At 62.3% G+C, this 18869-nt stretch overlaps 2 protein-coding genes across 3 annotated transcripts; both read right to left on the bottom strand.

The window, feature by feature from the left end:
• Positions 1-2586: 2586 nt before the first annotated feature.
• HSD17B1 (hydroxysteroid 17-beta dehydrogenase 1) lies at positions 2587-9784 on the bottom strand. 2 transcript variants are annotated; one of them, XM_048830048.2, is made up of 6 exons: positions 8457-9784; positions 7404-7565; positions 6534-6713; positions 5951-6044; positions 3400-3583; positions 2587-2907 (listed from the first exon to the last, which is right to left on the bottom strand). In XM_048830048.2, exons 1-6 carry the CDS (start codon positions 8551-8553, stop codon positions 2737-2739), a joined length of 888 nt encoding a protein of 295 aa, XP_048686005.2. In that variant the 5' UTR covers positions 8554-9784; the 3' UTR covers positions 2587-2736. The 2 variants fall into 2 exon arrangements, with proteins under 2 accessions (XP_048686005.2, XP_048686006.2); XM_048830049.2 differs by having other exon boundaries at positions 3409-3583.
• Positions 9785-9913: 129 nt separating this feature from the next.
• On the bottom strand, positions 9914-18054 carry NAGLU (N-acetyl-alpha-glucosaminidase). The gene is made up of 6 exons (XM_048829967.2): positions 17651-18054; positions 15314-15461; positions 14712-14858; positions 14097-14182; positions 13202-13458; positions 9914-12638 (listed from the first exon to the last, which is right to left on the bottom strand). The coding sequence occupies exons 1-6, from the start codon at positions 18052-18054 to the stop codon at positions 11422-11424; spliced, it is 2259 nt and encodes a 752-aa protein (XP_048685924.2). The 3' UTR covers positions 9914-11421.
• Positions 18055-18869: the final 815 nt, after the last annotated feature.

Below are 18869 nucleotides of genomic sequence, written 5' to 3'. Positions count from 1 at the left end.
TGCTCTGGAACTGCTCCACATGAAGTCAGTCAGGACTCTGGGGTAGTCGCCTTTCTGTGAGCAGCCTGTCTTCAGGACACACAGCTCACACAGCTTCCACCTTCCTGGGTCTGACCTCGGAGCATTCAGCATCCTCTGCCTCTCCGTGCGCTTCCCACAGCGAGTCCGCTCAGGCGGGGCTCCTGGGGAAGCCAGAGGGTCCTGCACCCCAACTTCGCAGTCAGACGTGACTCTCAGCCAGCCAGTAAAACAGAAGGTTTATTAGACAACAGGAACATGGTCTAACACAGAGCTTGCAGGTGCAGAGAACGGGACCCCTCAGCTGGGTCCATTCTGGGGGGCAGTGAGCCAGACAACCACGTCTGCACTTCACTCCATGTCCCAGCCAGCCCCAAACTGAAAACCCCCTCCAGCCCCTCCTCCTCTGGGCTTTGTTCCTTTCCCGGGCCAGGTGGTCACCTGATTCCTTTGTTCTCCAACCCTTTAGCTCTCACCTTGCAGGGGGGGAAGGGCCCAGGCCATCAGTTGCCAGGAAACAGGGTGTTGGCCATTCTCTGTGTCCAGACTCCTGCACACACCTGCCCTCTAGGGCTCTGCAATGATCATACACCCTTACCCCACCCCCTAGATACTTAAGAACTGCCTAGGGGAAACTGAGGCACCCCCACACTATTCAGAGGAAACATTAAGAACAGTCCCACTTCGTCACAGTGGGGTAAGGGTGTATGATCATTGCAGGGCCCTAGAGGGCAGGTGTGTGAAGGGGTCTGGACACAGAGAATGGCCAACACCCTGCTTCCTGGCAACTGATGGCCTGGGCCCTTCCCCCCCTGCAAGGTGAGAGCTGAAGGGTTGGAGAACAAAGGAATCAGGTGACCTCCTGGCCCGGGAAAGGGACAAAGTCCAGAGGAGGAGGGGCTGGAGTGAGTTTCTGTTTGGGGCTGGCTGGGACATGGAGTGAAGTGCAGACTGGGCTGTCTGGCTCACTGCCCCCAAAAATGGACCCAGCTGAGGGGTCCTGTTCTCTGCACCTACAAGCTCTGTTTTAGACCATGTTCCTGTCGTCTAATAAACTTTCTGTTTTACTGGCTGGCTGAGAGTCACGTCTAACTGCGGAGTTGGGGGGCAGGACCCTCTGCGTTCCCCAGGAGCCCTACCTGGACGGACTCGCTTTGGGAAGCGCACGGAGGGGCAGAGGATGCTGAATGCTCCGAGGTCAGACCCAGGAAGGTGGAAGCTGGGTGAGCCGTGTGTCCTGCAGACAGGCTGCTCCCAGAAAGGCGACTGCCCCAGAGTCCTGCCTGGCTTCATGGGGAGCAGTTCCAGAGCATCGCCCGGGGACTCCGTGACACCGGTGCCTGCAGCACCAGCCCTTGCTGCAACCTGGGGGGTCTCCCATGGGGGGGCACAGAGAGAGCAGGGGTTCAGGGGGAGCAGAGGAGACAGGAGCTAATGCTGAGGCCCTTCCGGCAGCGTGGTTCACGCCAGTGAGCTGCTGCTCCAAGCTGACTGGCGCATGAAGGTGGCTGTGCCCACTGGGCTCAGTGCCACATGTAAGGACCACGTGTCACGGAGTGTGGGGGAGTCCAGGCCCTGCCCCCCTCTTCCTGGGATCCACTGAGACTCTCAGCCAGCCAGTAAAACAAGGTTTATTGGACAACAGGAACACAGTCCACAACAGAGCTTGTGGGTACACCCAGGACCCCTCAGTCACGTCCTTCTGGGGGAGCAGGGAGCTTAGACCCCAGCCCCGGGGTTCCCTGTGTTCCTCCACCCAGCCCCAAACTGAAACTAAACCCCCCCAGCAGGTTCCCTGCTGCAGTCTCCGTCCACATTCCTGGGCAGAGGTGTCACCTCCCCGTCCCCCTCCTGGCTCAGGTGACAGGCTCTCAGGTCTCCCATCCCCAGGGCACATTCCCAGGTCAACACTCCCCCCTCCCTGCTGGGTCACACCAGGATTCCTCACACACCAGTCTGGGCATCGGGTATTGCCCAGCGGCTGCTGACACAGGGAAGATGGAGCAGCATTGGCAGGTTGAAATGCCTGAGGGGGGCTACAGCTCGAGCTTTAAATGCCCTAGCTTGGCCTTGTCTTCACGCCCTACTCCAGAAGGCAGATGGCAGGACTTCGGCCCAACAGGGGAGACTTTGTGACCTGCCTTTGGGGGACCAGGTTTAACATAGAGACCAGTGAACTACAGCTCGCACTGGGAGAGCAGCAAGGGGTGGGGGTGGCAGACCTCCCCATGCCCAGGCAGGGCCCAGCACTGCCCCAGGCTGCCATGGGGGCTAGACTGGCTGGTGGGATTTGCATCCCCCAACTGTCAGCATGATCCTCTCACGCCGGCTGGGGAGGTGCATGGGGATGGCTGGGAGTCCCTGACACTTCACCGCAGTGATTGTGGCACCTGGCAAGGTGTCCCATGGTCCCAGTCCCATCCACCCCCAAGACAGACGCAACCTGAGCAGGGCTCGCTGCCCTAGCTCCTTCCCACATACCCCCCCAGCCTGCCCCCCCTTGCAGCAGCCACCCAGGGCAGTGCAAACTACAGGGCGCAGCGGTGGGGTGGACGGAGCCAGGAGCCGTGCGGGGAGCAGACAAGTTTATTGGGGCCCCGTGGCAGGGTCACGTCCCCACTGGGGGGGAGCACAGCCCACCTGTACAAACTCAGGGCAATGTGAGGGCTGCTTCACTCCGAACCCCTCCTCGTTCTGGGACGGCCATGCTGCTCCCCCTCACACCCGGTCGCCCTGGGCCTCGCCCGCAGAGAACACGAACTTGTGCATGGCGCGGACGTACTCTGAGCCGTCAGGGCTTGTCAGCTTGAGCCGGGTGAGCGGCATGAAGAACTGGGTGGTGAAAGAGCGCAGAGGGGGGCAGGGGGTGCAGATGGCTTCCAGGAACACCTGGGAAAAGCAGAGAGGGGGCACATGAGGGACAGCTCCAAGCTGGCGGTAGGCAGGGGACCTCTTGGGGGCTGGGGATCCCCTCGCTGAGGGGCAGGAGGCTCAGCTGACAGGAAGAGCAGGGCCATGTCAGCATAACAGGGCCAGAGCCCTGCCTGGGACTGTACAGACCCTTCCCCTGTCCAGGGAGCAGCCCCACCTTAGGCCCCTGTGGGCAGAGAGGGCTGCGCCAGGCTCCCCGCCCTCATGCTCCCTGGGAAAGGGGGCAGGGACAGGTCCCAGCCAGTCCCCCTTGCCCCAGCAGGCAGTGTGAAGTCAGGGGGTGGCTGCACCCTGTCACGGCCGATTCATGGCTCTTCTCCCCAGGGCTAGATTGCTCTGCGGGGACCCCTCCTTGGCACTCTGGCTGCTCTGGGGCTCAGGGCTTGCCTCAGCCCCTGGCCCTGGCCCTTTCCCCTCCCCTGGGCAGAGAAGCGGGGGGCTGGGAGCGACCTGCAGGACCTCCTCAGTGTCTTGGGCCACGTCGCGGAAGAGGCTCTGGCTGTGCTGGAGGTACTGGCTGTACAGGGCACAGGTCTGCGGGTCCAGGCCTTGCAGCACGCAGCCCTCGGTGTCCATGCGCTGCAGGTTGGCCAGGAAGCTCGTATTGACTGGGCCGCACTCAATCAGCGTGATGCTGCGGGAGGAGAGAGCAGAGACGGGGACAGCTGTCTGTGCAGACAGAGCCAGCACGCCCCACCCTGCCCAGGGGCAGAGCCCCCAGTGACACCCTACAAGCACACACAGAGGGGCTTTCACCCCCAGGCCCTGGGCACTCGGCCTCTTGAGCCAGTTCTGCAATATGGCCCCCAGGAGCTGGAGGGGTGTGTGTGACGGGGACAGGCCCAGAGGCGGGGAGAGCACAGCCGTTACATGCTAGGGCCGAGGATGGTGGCATGTTGGACTTGCTGGCGCACAGACGTCTCCAAGCCACCCAGATTTCCCCTCCGTAGCCGGCCGCGGTGCGAGCGGTGCTGGAACTGGAATGCTGCGTGCAGGTCTGGGGCGAGCGTTGTGTGGAGACCTTGGGGAGGTGGCAGGAAAGAGCCACAAAAGCGATTCCAGGGCTGGAGACGATGCTGCACAGGGCGAGGGACCGAGCCCAGGCTGGTCAGCTTCCCAGAACGGTGACTGAGCGGGGACTAGGACAGCGCGGCAGGACCTTCCCGGGGAGAAAATGTGGGCTCCCTAAGCTAGCTGAGAAAGGCAGAACAGGAACCAGCAGCTGGAAGCTGAAGCCAGATGAATTCCAGTTAGAATTAAGGCAGCGGTTTGTAACCGGGCGGGTGACTGACCACTGGAACAAGCTCCCCAGGGCACTGGTGGGTTCTGTCTCCTGGGGTCTGCAGACCCAGACTGGTGCCTTTCTGGGCAATGCTTTAGTCAGACCCCAGCTCTTGAGCTCAGGACAGGGGAACCGGGGGATTCTCTGGCCTGTGCCATGCAGGAGGCCAGACCAAACAATCTAACGGTCCCTCCTGGCCTTAAACTCCAGGAATGGATGAACGCCAGCGATTCGGGTGTTTCCATCCTCTTGCCTGGAACTGCCCCTGCACTGTCAATTGGCTGCAGGATTATTCTTCCCTTTGTCACGGAGTCCCTGGGCGATGCTCTGGGACTGCTCCCTACGAAGCCAGGCAGGACTCTGGGGAAGTCTCCTCTCTGGGAGCAGCCTGTCTGCAGGACACACAGCTCACCAGGTTTCCACCTTCCTGGGTCTGACCTCGGAGCATTCAGCATCCTCTGCCCCTCCGTGCGCTTCCCACAGCGAGTCCGCTCATGCGGGTGTGACGATGAGACGCAGCAGGGAGGGGGGAGTGTTGACCGGGGAATGGGCCCTGGGGAGGGGAGACCTGAGACCCTGTCACCTGAGCCAGGAGGGGGAGGTGGAGGGGGAGGTGACACCTCTGCCCAGGAATGTGAACAGAGGCTGCAGGAGGGAGCCTGCTGGGGGGGTTAGTTTCAGTTTGGAGCAGGGTGGAGGAATGCAGGGAACCTCAGGGCTGGGGTCTAAGCTTCCTGCTCCCCCAGAAGGACTTGACTGAGGGGTCCTGCTTGTACCCACAAGCTCTGTTTTGGACTGTGTTCCTGTTAATAAACCTAATAAACCTTCTGTTTTACTGGCTGGCTGAGAGTCTCAGTGAATCCCAAGAAGAGGGGTGCAGGGCCTGGACTCCCCCACACTCCGTGACAGCAGGGTCCTGGGGAAGCCAGAGGGTTCTGCCCCCCAACTTCGCAGTCAGACGGGACTCTCAGCCAGCCAGTAAAACAGAAGGTTTATTAGATGACAGGAACATGGTCTAACACAGAGCTTGTAGGTGCAGAGAACAGGACCCCTCAGCTGGGTCCATTTTGGGGGGCAGTGAGCCAGACAACCACGTCTGTACTTTTTAAGGTCAGGCTTGATAAAGCCCTGGCTGGGATGATTTAGATGGGGATTGGTCCTGCTCTGGGCAGGGGGTTGGAGTAGATGACCTCCAGAGGTCCCTTCCAACTCTGATATTCTATGATTCACACCATGTCCCAGCCAGCCTCAAACTGAAACTCTCTCCAGCCCCTCCTCCTCTGGGCTTTGTCCCTTTCCCGGGCCAGGAGGTCACCTGATTCCTTTGTTCTCCAACCCTTTAGCTCTCACCTTGCAGGGGGGAAGGGCCCAGGCCATCAGTTGCCAGGAAACAGGGTGTCAGCCATTCTCTGAGTCCAGACCCCTGCACACACCTGCCCTCTAGGGCTCTGCAAGGACCATACAACCTTATCCCACCCCCTAGATACTTAAGAACTGCCTAGGGGAAACTGAGGCACCCCCACACGATTCAGAGGAACTGTTAAGAACAGTCCTGCTTCGTCACACTCTTTCCGTCCCAAACTACTGAGCAATAGCACTAGGTTACAGCTGCCTTGTTCCACCCCAGAGGTGGCTGCAGGGCAGTGAGTGCTAGCGACAGGTATAAAGTCCTTTGCATGGCCTCAGGCCTGTTCACTGTGAGCTCCCCGCGGTACTCACTGCACATTGAACTGCTGCAGGATCACAGCCAGGCTCTCACACAGACCTTCCACAGCAAACTTGCTGGCGCAGTACACGGCGTTGAAGGGGATCCCTTGGGCACAGCAGGAGGGACGGGTGAGAACCAGCAGGGAGACCCAGGCCAGCTCCTCCCAGACAGACCCCAGGAGCTCAGATGTTATACTGGGCCCCACTTTTCACCCCTAGGAGGAGGGATTTGCAAGGCTACGTAGGTACCCACAGGCCATGGGGTGCGGGCAGCATCACAGAACACATGCATGGCTGTCCTGGTGCGTGCACACGTCAGGGGAGCTGCTCCCCAATCCCCGCCTCGCCACAGCAGCTGCTCGAGCTCTTTGTGAGAGGCCCAGTCTCCCCAGGGTCCTTGGTGGACGGTGAGGCCATGCATGGCTGGAATCTCCCCAAGAAGGGTGGGGCCGGGACCCCACAGGCTGCAGTGAGGGGCAGATGAGTGCAGTGAGCAGGCACCTGGGGAGAGGGTCGCTGGGTTCCACAGGGACAGGGCTTCTGACCAAGCCTGGCCTGGGAGGTACCTCCCCCATGGGGCAGGGGGGTCTCTCACCTTGCAGTGCCCCCACACTGCTGGAAATGATGATCTTGCCAGCCTTGCGGCGCTTCATGCCGGGTAGAAAGGCCTGGATGGTGCCAATGGTCCCAAACACGTTCACATCGAAGATGGTCTTCATGGCCTGGTAGGAGTAGGTCTCCAGGGGGCCCATCAGCCCCACCCCGGCATTGCACACTGGGGGTGGGGCACAGCAAGGAGCCACTGTTAGTGGGGTGCAGGGAAGGGAGCTCCCTGGGGCCCACGTCCCCCTCAGCACCAGCCCCATGTATTCAAAAACAAGTCAGCCCCCAAAACATCATGAAATTGGCTTAGAAATCTGAAGCATGGTGCTCTGGTCACGGGCTTTTGGGGGCTGAGCCCTTAGATCTTACCTGTCCCAGTGGCCACCCTGACACCAGGGCTGGACACTTCGGTTTCTTTTGCAGTGAGAAGCGTGATTCTCTCCCAGTCACGGGACAAACCCCAGGGACGGCAGGAGCAGCAGGACTGGACATTATCCCCTTCTGTGTGGTGGGGGGCGAGGGGGGCCTAGGGCCTCACTGGCCCTCCCCACATTGCTCTGGGGGCCTCCCTTTCCCTCAGAGGCTCTGCAGGGCCCATGGGCAGATCCCAGGGGCAGCCCCTCGAGGAGCTGGCTAGTGGGGTCTCAGCTGTGCAACCCCCCAGACCTGTCACACATGGCAAACCTGGCAGCTGGAGGGGAACCTGGCAGATCTCCCTTGGTGCCCAGCAGGTGGGGAGAGGCAATGGGCTGGCTGGGTAACTAGGCCCCTTTCCCAGGGCGGGCCCAGGGGGGCGGGACGGAAGCTGGGGCAGGGTCGAGGAGCGTGGGGCTTGCAGAGATGCCTGGCCAGACTGGCTCACCCAGCACGTCGACACGCTGCTCCTGCACCTGCTGCGCGGCTGCAGCGAGCGAGAGCGGGTCGGTGACATCCAGCTGCAGGATCTCCAGGGTGCTGGCGTGGCAGCCCCTCACGCACTCCAGCAGCCGCTCCTTCTTGGCCAGGTTGCGCATGGTGGCGTAGACTAGGAGAGAACAAGTGCCCGGCTTTGGGGTGGGGGCTGCTTGCAATCCCCCCCAGCCACTGGGCAGTTGGCAGCGGATCTTCTCTGCCTCCAGGGGAGGCCCCCCACTCTGGTGAGTACAAAGACCCTCCTGATATGGGCGGCTCCAGCAACTCCAGAGGACAAAGGCTCTGCTGTGGATTGCACCATGCAAGTGTCTTCTGAACGTCCCCCCCCCCCGCCCCCCAGGAGATACCTTGGGCCCATGCTCCCCTCAGACCGAAGGCTCATCCTGGCCAGTTCAGCCCATCTGCTGGCCCCAAGGGGCTAACTCCCTCCAGGGCCACGCAGGAGCAGAGCGAGTGACTCAGTTCCCCCACCTCCTGGGATGCAGCAGATCTCTAGGGAGCCCCATCTGCATGGACCAGGAGCAGCTGCTGCCCCACAAGTGCTCAGGACCCCAGCCAGCTCACCACCAGGCACGTGCTGGGACTAGACACCCCTTGTGCTGCCTGACACTACATGGCTCCAAGTCACCTCTCCTCCCCCAGGCTGCGACCTGCCCAGGACCATTTCCTCTTCTCCTCCCCTCTGGCCCCAGGGAGTTTATTCTGCTGAGACTGCTTGGAAGGGAGTAGCCTGGCTGCCCCATTGGTTTCTCTCTTAGGGGGCCTGTACGCCATTACCTTTAAAGGCGTGTGTATCCCGTCGGCCCCACCATGCCCGGCCCCACAGCATCCCCCATCTCCAGCCCACAGCTAGTACTCCCATCCCTTGGGGCTGAGGAGCCCACCTCCTTCCCAGCTGAGGAACACGTATCTGCCGGCCCCTCGTCCGCCCATTGCACTGGAGCGCACCAGCCATGGGGTCAGGACTGGCTCCAGCTCACGGCTCTATGAGCCTGGGGAGTACCTTTAAACCGGCAGGAGGCGTCCGAGGCCAGGCGCACAGCCAGCCCCAGGCCGATCCCCGAGGAGCAGCCTGTAATGAGCACCACGGTTTTCTCCATCGCTGGCTCTGGCTCGGAGACTGAGCATCCAATGCAGCTGCGACGCCTGCTTCCCGCAGACAGCCCATGGGCTGTGGGCTCTGCTATTTTGTCTACTTTCTTATCTCAAGGCTGGGCTCTCCCCCATCCCTCCTCCACCCCCAGCAGAGCTTCCCTTTTGCCTTCACTCTCAGCAAGCTGAGAGATAAGATTTCAGCAGAGAGGGCACGGCTGAGGCCCCAAGCAGGGGAGGGGTGTGGCGGGGCAGGGGCAGGCTGTTTGCAGGAGGCGACAAATGGCCTCACCCCGTCCCAGGACACGGACTTAAAGGGCTGTAACAGCCTCAGGCAGCCATGGTTAGCAGTGGGGTAGGGGGCTGACAGGTAGGAATTGGGGCCAGCAGAAACCCCTGGACTCAGCCTGATCCTTCCCCATGGGACAGGGCCAGAGCAGGATCGCTCCATGTGCTCTCCACCATTTCGTCCAAACCCCTATTAACACCAGCGCCCCAGCCAAGGAGCTTCCACTCCTCCCCTTGGAGCCACCAAAGCCTGGCGAAAATGGAGAGATGGCCCAGCTGCTGCTTCCCCCATCCACTTGGCCAGTGACCCTGCCAAAGAAGGAAATTCAGCTGGTTTGGCAAATCCATGCTGGCTAGTCCTTGTTATCCACCAGGTGCTTACACATGCATTGTTTAGTCATTTGTTCCAGTCCCTTTCCAGGGATCGAAGTTGGGCTGACTGGCCTGTATCACAGAATATCAGGGTTGGAAGGGACCTCAGGAGGTCATCTAGTCCAACCCCCTGCTCAAAGCAGGACAAATCCTCAATTTTTGGCCCAGATCCCTAAATGGCCCCCTCAAGGATTGAACTCACAACCCTGGGTTTAGCAGGCCAATGCTCAAACCACTGAGCGGTCCCTCCCCCCTGTAGTGCCCTGGCACTTCATTGGTCCCCTTCCTAAAGATGGCAAATGTCAAAGCCTTCTCCAGTCCTCTGGGACCGAACTGGAGGGAAGAAGCGACTGGTCCAGGGGCATCCAAAGCCAGGCCCCTGCAGTTGCTCATTTAAGACCCACAAAAGGGTATCTTGGCCATGAACCTCAAGCCAAACTCCACCGGCATGGAGCCCCCAGAGCTCCAAGGGCAGAGCTGAGTCCCGCAGTGAGGAACAGCTGCCTGGCTGCAGACAGCCTGGCCGGGATGCGCCGTGTTGTGACTGCCTGCAGCTGTGAACTCCAGCCTCTGGCTGTTCTCAGAGACCTGCTCCGATTCACAGCTGCCACCCTCCTCGCCCCGCTGGGCACAGCGCCAAGAGCCACATCGCCCTCTGTCAATAATGCCAGGAGGGGATGAGGAAGAGACACCCCCAGACGCGGAACGAACGGCTGCCAGGGCTTTAATTGGCAGGCACAGTACGGGCATCAGAGCCTCCGAAAAGTGCTTCCAGTTCAAACCAACTTACGCAATCGTATGAAAATCATTCGGCTAGAAGAGAGAGAGTCCACGGCAGCCCAGCCCCCGCGCTCCGGCTGCACCTCTCGTGCCCCGAGACTGCAAGCAGGTGCAAGGAGGAATTCAGACATGTGCCAGCTCTCCTTAGGAGCCTCACAGGCCGGTGCGGGAAGGGGGCAAGGCACAGAGCAGCACTCTGGGTGGAGGGGGGCGAGTGGGGGGGGTCTCTGGTGTAAAAATATACTGTCCTCATAAAAATATATTCCCAAAGTCTGTTTTTCCTTTAGTACAAAGGCACAGAGGGGGTTCAGAGTGGGGAGCCGGCCCCCATCCGGACAGGTCCTGGCACTAGGAATAACCCCACGTGGGTGAGCTGCTGTTCTGGGGCAGATCTGCCCCCATTTGAGACCAACAGAGAGGGCACGTGGGGAGAAGAGTGGGGACAGCCCTTAGAACTGCTCTGACACCCAGGGGCTGGGAGGGGGCTTCTGGGGGGGGCAAAGGGGGGACAGGAGTTGAGGCAGCACCCCCTAGCCAGGGACAGATGGGAGCTGCGGGCAATGCAATGCCTCCTCCTAGCCCTGGGCAGGGGGCAAGATTCGCAGGGACCCGGCTGCAGTGCGCACTTTGCAACGGCAGGATTGGGGCTTTCCGGCCTCCCTGGTTTTTGTTCTTTAGACCCCTGAATAGCAGCATGTTCACACTCCCCTCCCCGGACAGAGAGACTCTTCCCCTGGGCTTGCGAGGGTCCCGCTGCATTTCCCGCCCCGGGTCTGTTCAGAAGCGATTCCCTCCTCTGAGAGCCTCCCCAAACCTTGCAGCTGCCAGTGGTGGGGAAATGGGACTTGGGGGTTTTTCAGCCTACAGCAGCGAGGGCATCACCTACAAGGCGGGCACTGCCCACATGTGCCCATTCCAGATCTGCACCCAGCACCATGGTATCCCAGCGTCTATCCCTGCCCCCTTCTGCAAATCCCATGCCCCCAGGGGATCAGCACTCTCACCCTCCGTCCTCCCTGCCCCTGCAACAGGCCCCGTCCACCCTCCGCCCCACAATCCAGCGGCCTCCCCCAGACACTGGGATCAGCCTCCAAGCCGCAAGGCTGGGCCGATGGAGACGCTGGTCAGGTCAGAGCATCCCAGCTCCCCGAGGGTCAGTGCAGGATCGGTCCCTCCAGCCCTTTCCCCAGGAGCTCATTCCCCAGCTCGCCGTGCTGCACTGGTGGGTCCAGCCCAGTCCCGCTCCTGCCCACACGGCAGCGTGGCTCACACACAGCGCAAGGCTCCTGCTTGGTTTCCCTTTGGGTCCACGGCCTTGGTTCAGGCTCTGGCAGAGGCTTGGGGGGGTAGGACGGGGAACCACCCTCTCCGGCGTGGGAGAGGCCGGGCCAGCCGCAGAGACGCCGTTCCCACCCCCCCAGAGCCACCAGCCGCCCTCATGCGGCCCCCACCCGGCCGCGCCGCATGGCACGGGGGTAATACTTGAGGAAGATCTTCCTGACGATCTCCAGCGTGTCGCCGGCCGGCTGGGAGGGGTAGCGCTTGCCGTTGTAGATGAAACCCCGCTCCAGCTGGAAGACGGCCTGGTTGAACTGCTCCTGGTGGAAGGGGGTGCCGGTGGTCAGGCTCTCCACCAGCGCCGAGACGAAGAGGCTCCAGCGAACCCGGTAATAGTCCAGCACCAGCCCCCCGAGCTGCTTGTTGGCGTAGTCCAAGATGTTGCCGTTGGGCCCCCACAGCGTCACCTGGTTGCGGGCGTTCAGGTCGTACAGCTCGGCTTCCCTGTCGCTGGTGGCTGCGGCGCGAGCCTGCTCCAGCCAGCGGCCCAGCAGGAAGTGGGGGTCACTGGCCAGGAGGCCGTCCAGCGCCGGGAGCAGGTCGTACAGCAGCACCCCGCCGGCCGTCAGCAGCTCCGGCAGCGAGCGGCTCTCGAAGGCCCGCTTGATCTCCAGGTAGTACTCGCTCACCAGCTGCTGCGCGGCCTGCCGGGTTACGTCCACCAGGTCGTAGCGGAAGGCGGGGCTGGTGCCCAGCTCGGCAGCAGCGCCCAGCAGCAGGCGCCAGGCCTCGTAGACGTCGCTCGTGTTGTACCACAGGCCCGTGGCCATGCGCAGGGACGGCCGGCGCACCAGCGGGCTGCGGTTGTGGTTGGCGCAGAGCCCCGAGCAGTTGTAGACGCTGCGGAGCAGCAGCTGCCAGGCGCCGGCCGCCTCCGCGTTCCTGGCGCCGTAGCGCCGCTCGGCGTAGTTGGCGACCCACTGCTGGAGGTCCAGTGGCTCCTGGCGCCAGCCCAGCTCGCTCATCAGCTCGTAGACCATGTCGTTCTGCTCAATGCCCTCCGGGGCCAGGCCGGTGCCCACCAGGGTGGAGTTGGGGAAGCGCCGGGCGTCGAAGGGGCCCCGGTTGATGCTCTCCACCGTGCCGAAGAGGCCGTGGTTGCCGCCGAAGTTGTGCAGCATGCACCAGATGAAGGGCTGCCCATAGAAGGACTCCGTCCGCTGGTACACGGGCTTGGACTCCGCAAAGAGATCCAGCACGATCATCCTGCCGCTTGGCACGCCACGCAGCAGGGCCCGCACCTGGGCCGGCTGCCAGAAGTCGGGCTGGTGCTGGAAGAGCCAGCCCTGCATCAGCCACAGCGCGTCGGGGTCGGCTGGGCACAGACACACAGAGCCGTTAGTGACCTCAGGACACGCTGTCCCCCCACGACAGAGCTGCCCCACACCTGTCGCTCCCTATAAAGGGCTCAGCGCATCAGCTGCCCTTGGGCTCTGAGCGGTACCAGCCCCCCTCTCGTCCCAGGGCATCCGCCTGCCTGCCGGCCCCGAGAGCTCACTGTGCAGCTCACTCCCCAAGCTGCATGTGAGGGCCTGGCCTGCTGGCTGCAGTCCCCAGAGCCGGTTCAGCCCAGGCAGGCTCTCCCGTGCACTGCCCTCCCAGTCTCGCTAATGCCCCTGCCCTGCGGAGCCCGCACCATGCCCCTCCTCTGCGGAGGCTGCTCACAACTGGCCACCCATCCACTGCCCTGAAATGACCAACTCATTCCAGCTGGGCCACCAAGCCAGCGCAGCCTGGGGACAGTCTGAGCTGCAGCCCCGGCCGGCAGGAATCTAGACCAGCCTTGACCCAAAGCCCTGGGATGAAAGGTTCCCAGATCCCCACCCCTGAGCCATCCAAGCCCTTTAGGAGGAGCCTGGTTTCCTGCTCGGGTCCTACCTCCGGTCATGGATCTGAAGACAGCAGCGCTGACCCCTGAGAGGTAGGCAGGGTCGGAGGACAGGGGCCTCATCTCATTGAAGGTGTCTGCGTTGTAGATGTGATCCGTGCCGAACTCTCGGATCAGCTCCTTCAGGAAGAGGGTCCCGATCACTTGGAACATGGGATCGCCGGGGTCCAGCAGGTAGGCACATGAGTAGGTGCAGTCGAATTTGCTCCAGCTCCCGAGCCGAGTGACGTTTATCCGAGGGAAAACCCTACGGCACAGAGCAGCAGCCAGGAATCAGAGCAGGGGGCAGGGCTCCCCCAACCCACTCAGCAATGTAGAGCTCTGCACGTGGGTGCAAGGAGCCATCTGGGGAGCCTGGTCTAGATGGGTGTGCACAGCTACGAGGGACGGAAATATCGGTCAAAAAGGGAAACCGGTTAAATGATTAAAATTATCTAGTTTAACCGGTTAACTGTCAACTGAGGTGGCTCTGGAGGACCAGCGCGGGGCGGCAGGGGCTGGGCTCCCACTGGCCCAGCTTGAGCTGGGATCCCAGTGGGGCTGTGGGCCTGGGTCCGCTCCAACCGCCTACCCGCCAGGGTCCTGCCAGCCTACCACAGCCAGGGATGGGGTCCCGCCTGCCTGCCCAGCCTGGCACAGCTGGGGCTGCTCCAGCCGGCCACCGGGGTAAACGGTTACGGTTCGGTTAACAGTAAGCCTAATGCTTACCAGTTAACTGGTTAATCGGTTAACCATTTACATCCCTAACAGCTCTGTCAGTCCCATGGGTCTCTGCTGCTCTCAGACACATGTGGCTGAGTTGTATTCGGTGGGGACAGACGCCCATCTGGGAGAACTGGTCTTGCCCAAGCCCCAACCCTGACGCACTCACACATCTGTATCTACCTCAAGACACCCCTGGGGACATGTCCCGCGAACGCCGGCAGCACCGGGATCATTCCCAACGACCGCATCCTCTCCAGGATCCTGTACTGGGAGAAAGGAGGAAAAGCCAGATAAAGGGGGAGAAGGGGCCGGGAGACGGAGGCACGTTGCTCTGGGCTGCACCACCCAGCTCAGGGACAGACACGCACCACATGAGCGTATCCGTACTGGAGTCTCCCGCCCCCAATCGTAGCCCTGAACAAAGCTCCAAGCCCACAAGTACCAGACGGGGGGGGGAAAAAGACAGCCTGGCTTGGAGCTCAGCTCAGGGGCTGCTCTCAGTCCAGAGGGACTAGGACGATGGAGACAATACCCAGGTCAGCTCAGTGTCCCAGCTCTTTGCGGGCCAGGGCAAGATAGTCCCTAGAGCACGTTTCCTAGGGCCCTTCCCCCAGGCACTTATTCCACAGCCCCTGCATCCCATGGGCAGCACCATACCCCTGGCTCCCACATGCTTGTCTGGCAGTGCACGCTGAGGGAGGAAGAAAGCAGGGAGAGCTGTCGCGGGGGCGTCTCCACAACATGCAGGCTGGGTGCTCACAGACCTGGCCCCAACAGTGAGCCAAGCGCAGGTACCTGCAGGTACAGCTGCTTTAGGTTCCAGGAGAGAGGCAGGGGCCCCGCCCAGGTGTGCAGGTTCCCCATGCGGTTCCAGGCGAGGAAGGCGGGCCCGGTGAAGTACTCGTCTATTTCAGACTGGTTCAGGCCCAAGGACAGATACACCTGGAGCGAACGGGGGGAAGAACACAAGGAGCGACGTCAGCTGCTCAAAGCAGAGGGCCAGATTCAGCTGAAGCCCTTTGCTGCTCCCTCCTGCAGCTCCCAGGGGCTGCTGACGGGAAGATGCTGCCCTGCTGAGCACAGCGCTCGCTCAGCCCCACAGGGAGCGTTCGGCCTGGACGTGCCCAATGCTGGGAACGCTCCCCTCTGGCCAATCCCAGCATCCGCAGCCCCAGCTCGGCCACCGCAGCAGATCTACCTGGCCACGCTGACCAGAGATGGCTGGGCTGCTGGTCAGCTGCTGCCCCACATCAAGGGGCTGGGTCGCTCCCCGGACGGCAGCCCTCCCCACAGAGCGACCTGTTCTGTGCTGTCCACAGGACAATACATTTAACGTGTCCCCCCAGCCAGGCCCTGCATGCAACACGGCTTCACTAGAGACCAATCAAATACTCAACCCGCTGCCAAACAGCCTCCTGCCCGGTAAACGCCAGCGCTAGGTTGATGCCGTTGAGCGCCATCCAGTCGATCTCTCTCTCCCAGCGAGGCCAGTCCCACCACACGTAGGAGTAACTCTGGGTGCAGACGTTCTGGTAGTAGCGGAACCTGGGAGCGGAGAGAACAGATGCGTCAGAGAACACGCCAGACTCCGGACCCCACCCCAGGAGACTACCTCGGGGTTGGCACGGGTGAAAGAAGCCGGGATGGAAGCAGCTCCTCGCAATGGAACTTAATGTGCATCCAGGCATCTTGTCCGCTCCCGGCCAGCACTGGCCCCACGGATGCTGGAGAACTAACTCAGACAGCCTCTTCCCCTGAGCGCAAACGTTACACCCCCGATGCTACACACGGGGACTTTGTTTTTTCAATGGAGACACTTTTTTGTGTCGATTTCGACATCCCCCTGTGTGTTTTGCAGCTCAAACACCTACAGCTCATGCAAAGCCTAGCAGGGAAACCGATCCAGTTGTTTGCAACAAACCAAAGGGCCCATTCTCTACGTTAGACAGAGAGGAACGGTCATTGTCCAAGACTAATGAAGCACAAGCAGCGAACAGGACAGCGAGGACCAGGCGCTGAGACCCCCTGCCGCGCTCTCCGGTAAGGCAATATCTTTGCCCGTGAAGAATTGTAAACGGACAGGTCCCCTTTCTCCTCCAAGCAGCAAGAACAGCAGCAGGCTGTTTCCAGTTGATCTCGAGTGAGAGCCACAAGATTTCACGAGCGGCTTGACTGTATGGCAACGAACCAAGCCAAGACCCTTCCCGCTCCCTTGCATCCAGCGCAGCAGCTAGTGGGAAACGCTGCAGGGCTTTGCCTTCCGGCTGAAGGAGCACTAACCAAAGCTTCCTGACGAGCCGCACCAGACCACAGGCCGAGGGCCAGGGCAGCCTTGGGGGAAGAGGACTGGTTTCTGTGACGAAGTGGGACTGTTCTTAATGTTTCCTCTGAATAGTGTGGGGGTGCCTCAGTTTCCCCTAGGCAGTTCTTAAGTATCTAGGTGGGAGGATAAGGGTGTATGATCATTGCAGTGCCCTAGAGGGCATGTGTGTGCAGGAGTCTGGACACAGAGAATGGCCGACACCCTGTTTCCTGGCCACTGATGGCCTGGGCCCTTCCCCCCCTGCAAGGTGAGAGCTGAAGGGTTGGAGAACAAAGGAATCAGGTGACCACCTGGCCTGGGAAAGGAACAAAGCCCAGAGGAGGAGGGGCTGGAGGGGGTTTCAGTTTGGGGCTGGCTGGGACATGGAGTGAAGTGCAGACGTGGTTGTCTGGCTCACTGCCCCCCAAAATGGACCCAGCTGAGGGGTCCCGTTCTCTGCACCTGCAAGCTCTGTTTTAGACCATGTTCCTGTCATCTAATAAACCTTCTGTTTTACTGGCTGGCTGAGAGTCACGTCTGACTGCGAAGTTGGGGTGCAGGACCCTCTGGCTTCCCCAGGAGCCCCGCCTGAGCGGACTCGCTGGGGGGAAGCGCACGGAGGGGCAGAGGATGCTGAATGCTCCGAGGTCAGACCCAGGAAGGTGGAAGCTGTGTGAGCTGTGTGTCCTGAAGACAGGCTGCTCACAGAAAGGCGACTGCCCCAGAGTCCTGACTGGCTTCATGGGGAGCAGTTCCAGAGCATCGCCCGGGGACTCCGTGACAGTTTCCAAGACCTGCATGTGCAACCCCGCTGCCCCAGGATTCTTCCTTCGCTTTCACGTAGCAAAACCGATCAAGCCACGCAGCCCCGATGCGCCTGCCAGCAGCTTTGTCAGCTTTCACAGGCCAAGGGAAGGCTCCCCTCGGGCGCCCCAGTGGCCGAGCTAATTGGGTCGATCTTTGCTAGCCTGGGCATCAGGACCCAGCCAAGAGCACCCGTACACACGACCAGCACAGCCAGGATCCAAGCGGCTCTCAGTCAGCGTGGGGGCCGCTCCAGGACAGGGAGACACTTCCTCTTGCCGGGAAGGCTGCGGGCAGCTGACTGAAGCTCCCTGTTAAATGGGGAAGTGCCCTTTCCGCCCCAGAGCCCCCCGGTCCCGCCACGGGCCCACCCAGAGCGGCTGCACTGCGAGCAGAACAGGCGCTAGAGGCAGACGCCATCCCTCTCACCCCCGTGGGCCAGAGACACAGGACCACGGACGCCCCTGGGGTAAGCGCCATTAACTCCACGCCCTCCACCAGCCCCAAACCTGGCCCACGGCATCTAAATTCCAGGACAGGAGCGCGGGGGGGGGGGGGGGGTGAGAGAAGCCGGGGGGGGGCGGGGGCAGCGGCCGGGGGTGGGGGGACAGCCGGGGGGGGCGGGTACCTGTTGGGGCTGGCGGCGCGGATCACCCCGGGCACGGCGGGCAGCGGGTCCGGCAGCCGCAGCTGCGCCCCGGACCAGGACACGTGGCAGCCGCAGAGCTCCCGCAGGTAGCGGTAGACGCCGGCGGCGGCGGCCACCCCGCTGGAGCCGGCCACCCGCACCCGCTCCGCGGCGCCGGGCGGGGAGCTGAGCCGGTAGGTGTCCGGGCCGCCGGCCGCCAGCGAGCGGTTCACCGCCACGGCGAAGCCCGCGGCCGCCCGCGGCCCCAGCAGCCGCTGCAGCAGCTCCCGCACCGCCGCCTCCTGCCGCGCGTCGGCCGCCTGCGGGGCGGGGGCGGGGGCCGGGGCCGGGGCCGGGGCCGGGGCGGCCGCCAGGAGCAGCAGCAGCAGCGCGGCGAGCGCCATGGCCGGGTCCAGCCTCCCGCCCCGGGCGCGGCCAGCTGGGGGGGGCGGCCCCCCGGGAGCCAATCAGCGGCCGGCCACGCCCCCCCCCCCGCCCGATGTATCCATGCGCCCGAGCGAAACAGTGTCCGGGGATCGAGCCCTCCCTCAGCCGGCCCTGGGGACCCCTCCCGGCCCCCCCAGCCCAGCCTACGGATCCCTCCCAGCCCCCCCGCCCCAGTCTGGGGAGCAATCCCTCCCTCCCCCCCAGCCAACCCTTGGGCTCCCCCCCAGCCCCCCAAACCGACCCAGGGGATCCCTCCCAGCCCCCCCGCCCCAGTCTGGGGAGCAATCCCTCCCTCCCCTACAACCAACCCTTGGGCTCCCCCCCAGCCCCCCAAACCGACCCAGGGGATCCCTCCCATCCCCCCCCCCCCGAGTCTGGGGAGCAATCCCTCCCTCCCCCCCACCAACCCTTGGGCTCCCCCCAAACCGACCCAGGGGATCCCTCCCAGACCTCCTACACTATCCTCAGAGCCACCCCTGACCCTCAGAAACTCTCTCTGGCCTTGTCCAAGTTAAGGATTTCTTATCGCTGACTGTATCACTCTGACTGTTCTTCCCTGGTGTGTTTATTTATTCTCCGCGCCGTGGGTAGGGCCTGGGGACCTCATCACAGATCAGGCCCCTGTTGTGCTGGGGGTGCACACACACAAAGAGGTGGCCCCCGCCCCGAAGAGCTGGCAGCCTCAGCATCAGGCCTGGTCTGCCCTTAGAGATTAGCTCGACCTCCCTCCGTCTCTCAGAGCTGTGAAAAAGGTCACGCCCTGAGGTCGAGC

Source organism: Caretta caretta, chromosome 27, assembly GCF_965140235.1.
Source record: "Caretta caretta isolate rCarCar2 chromosome 27, rCarCar1.hap1, whole genome shotgun sequence".
Taxonomy (NCBI): domain Eukaryota; kingdom Metazoa; phylum Chordata; order Testudines; family Cheloniidae; genus Caretta; species Caretta caretta.
Note: the sequence above shows the minus strand (reverse complement) of the source record. Positions and strands in the feature narration are given on the sequence as shown.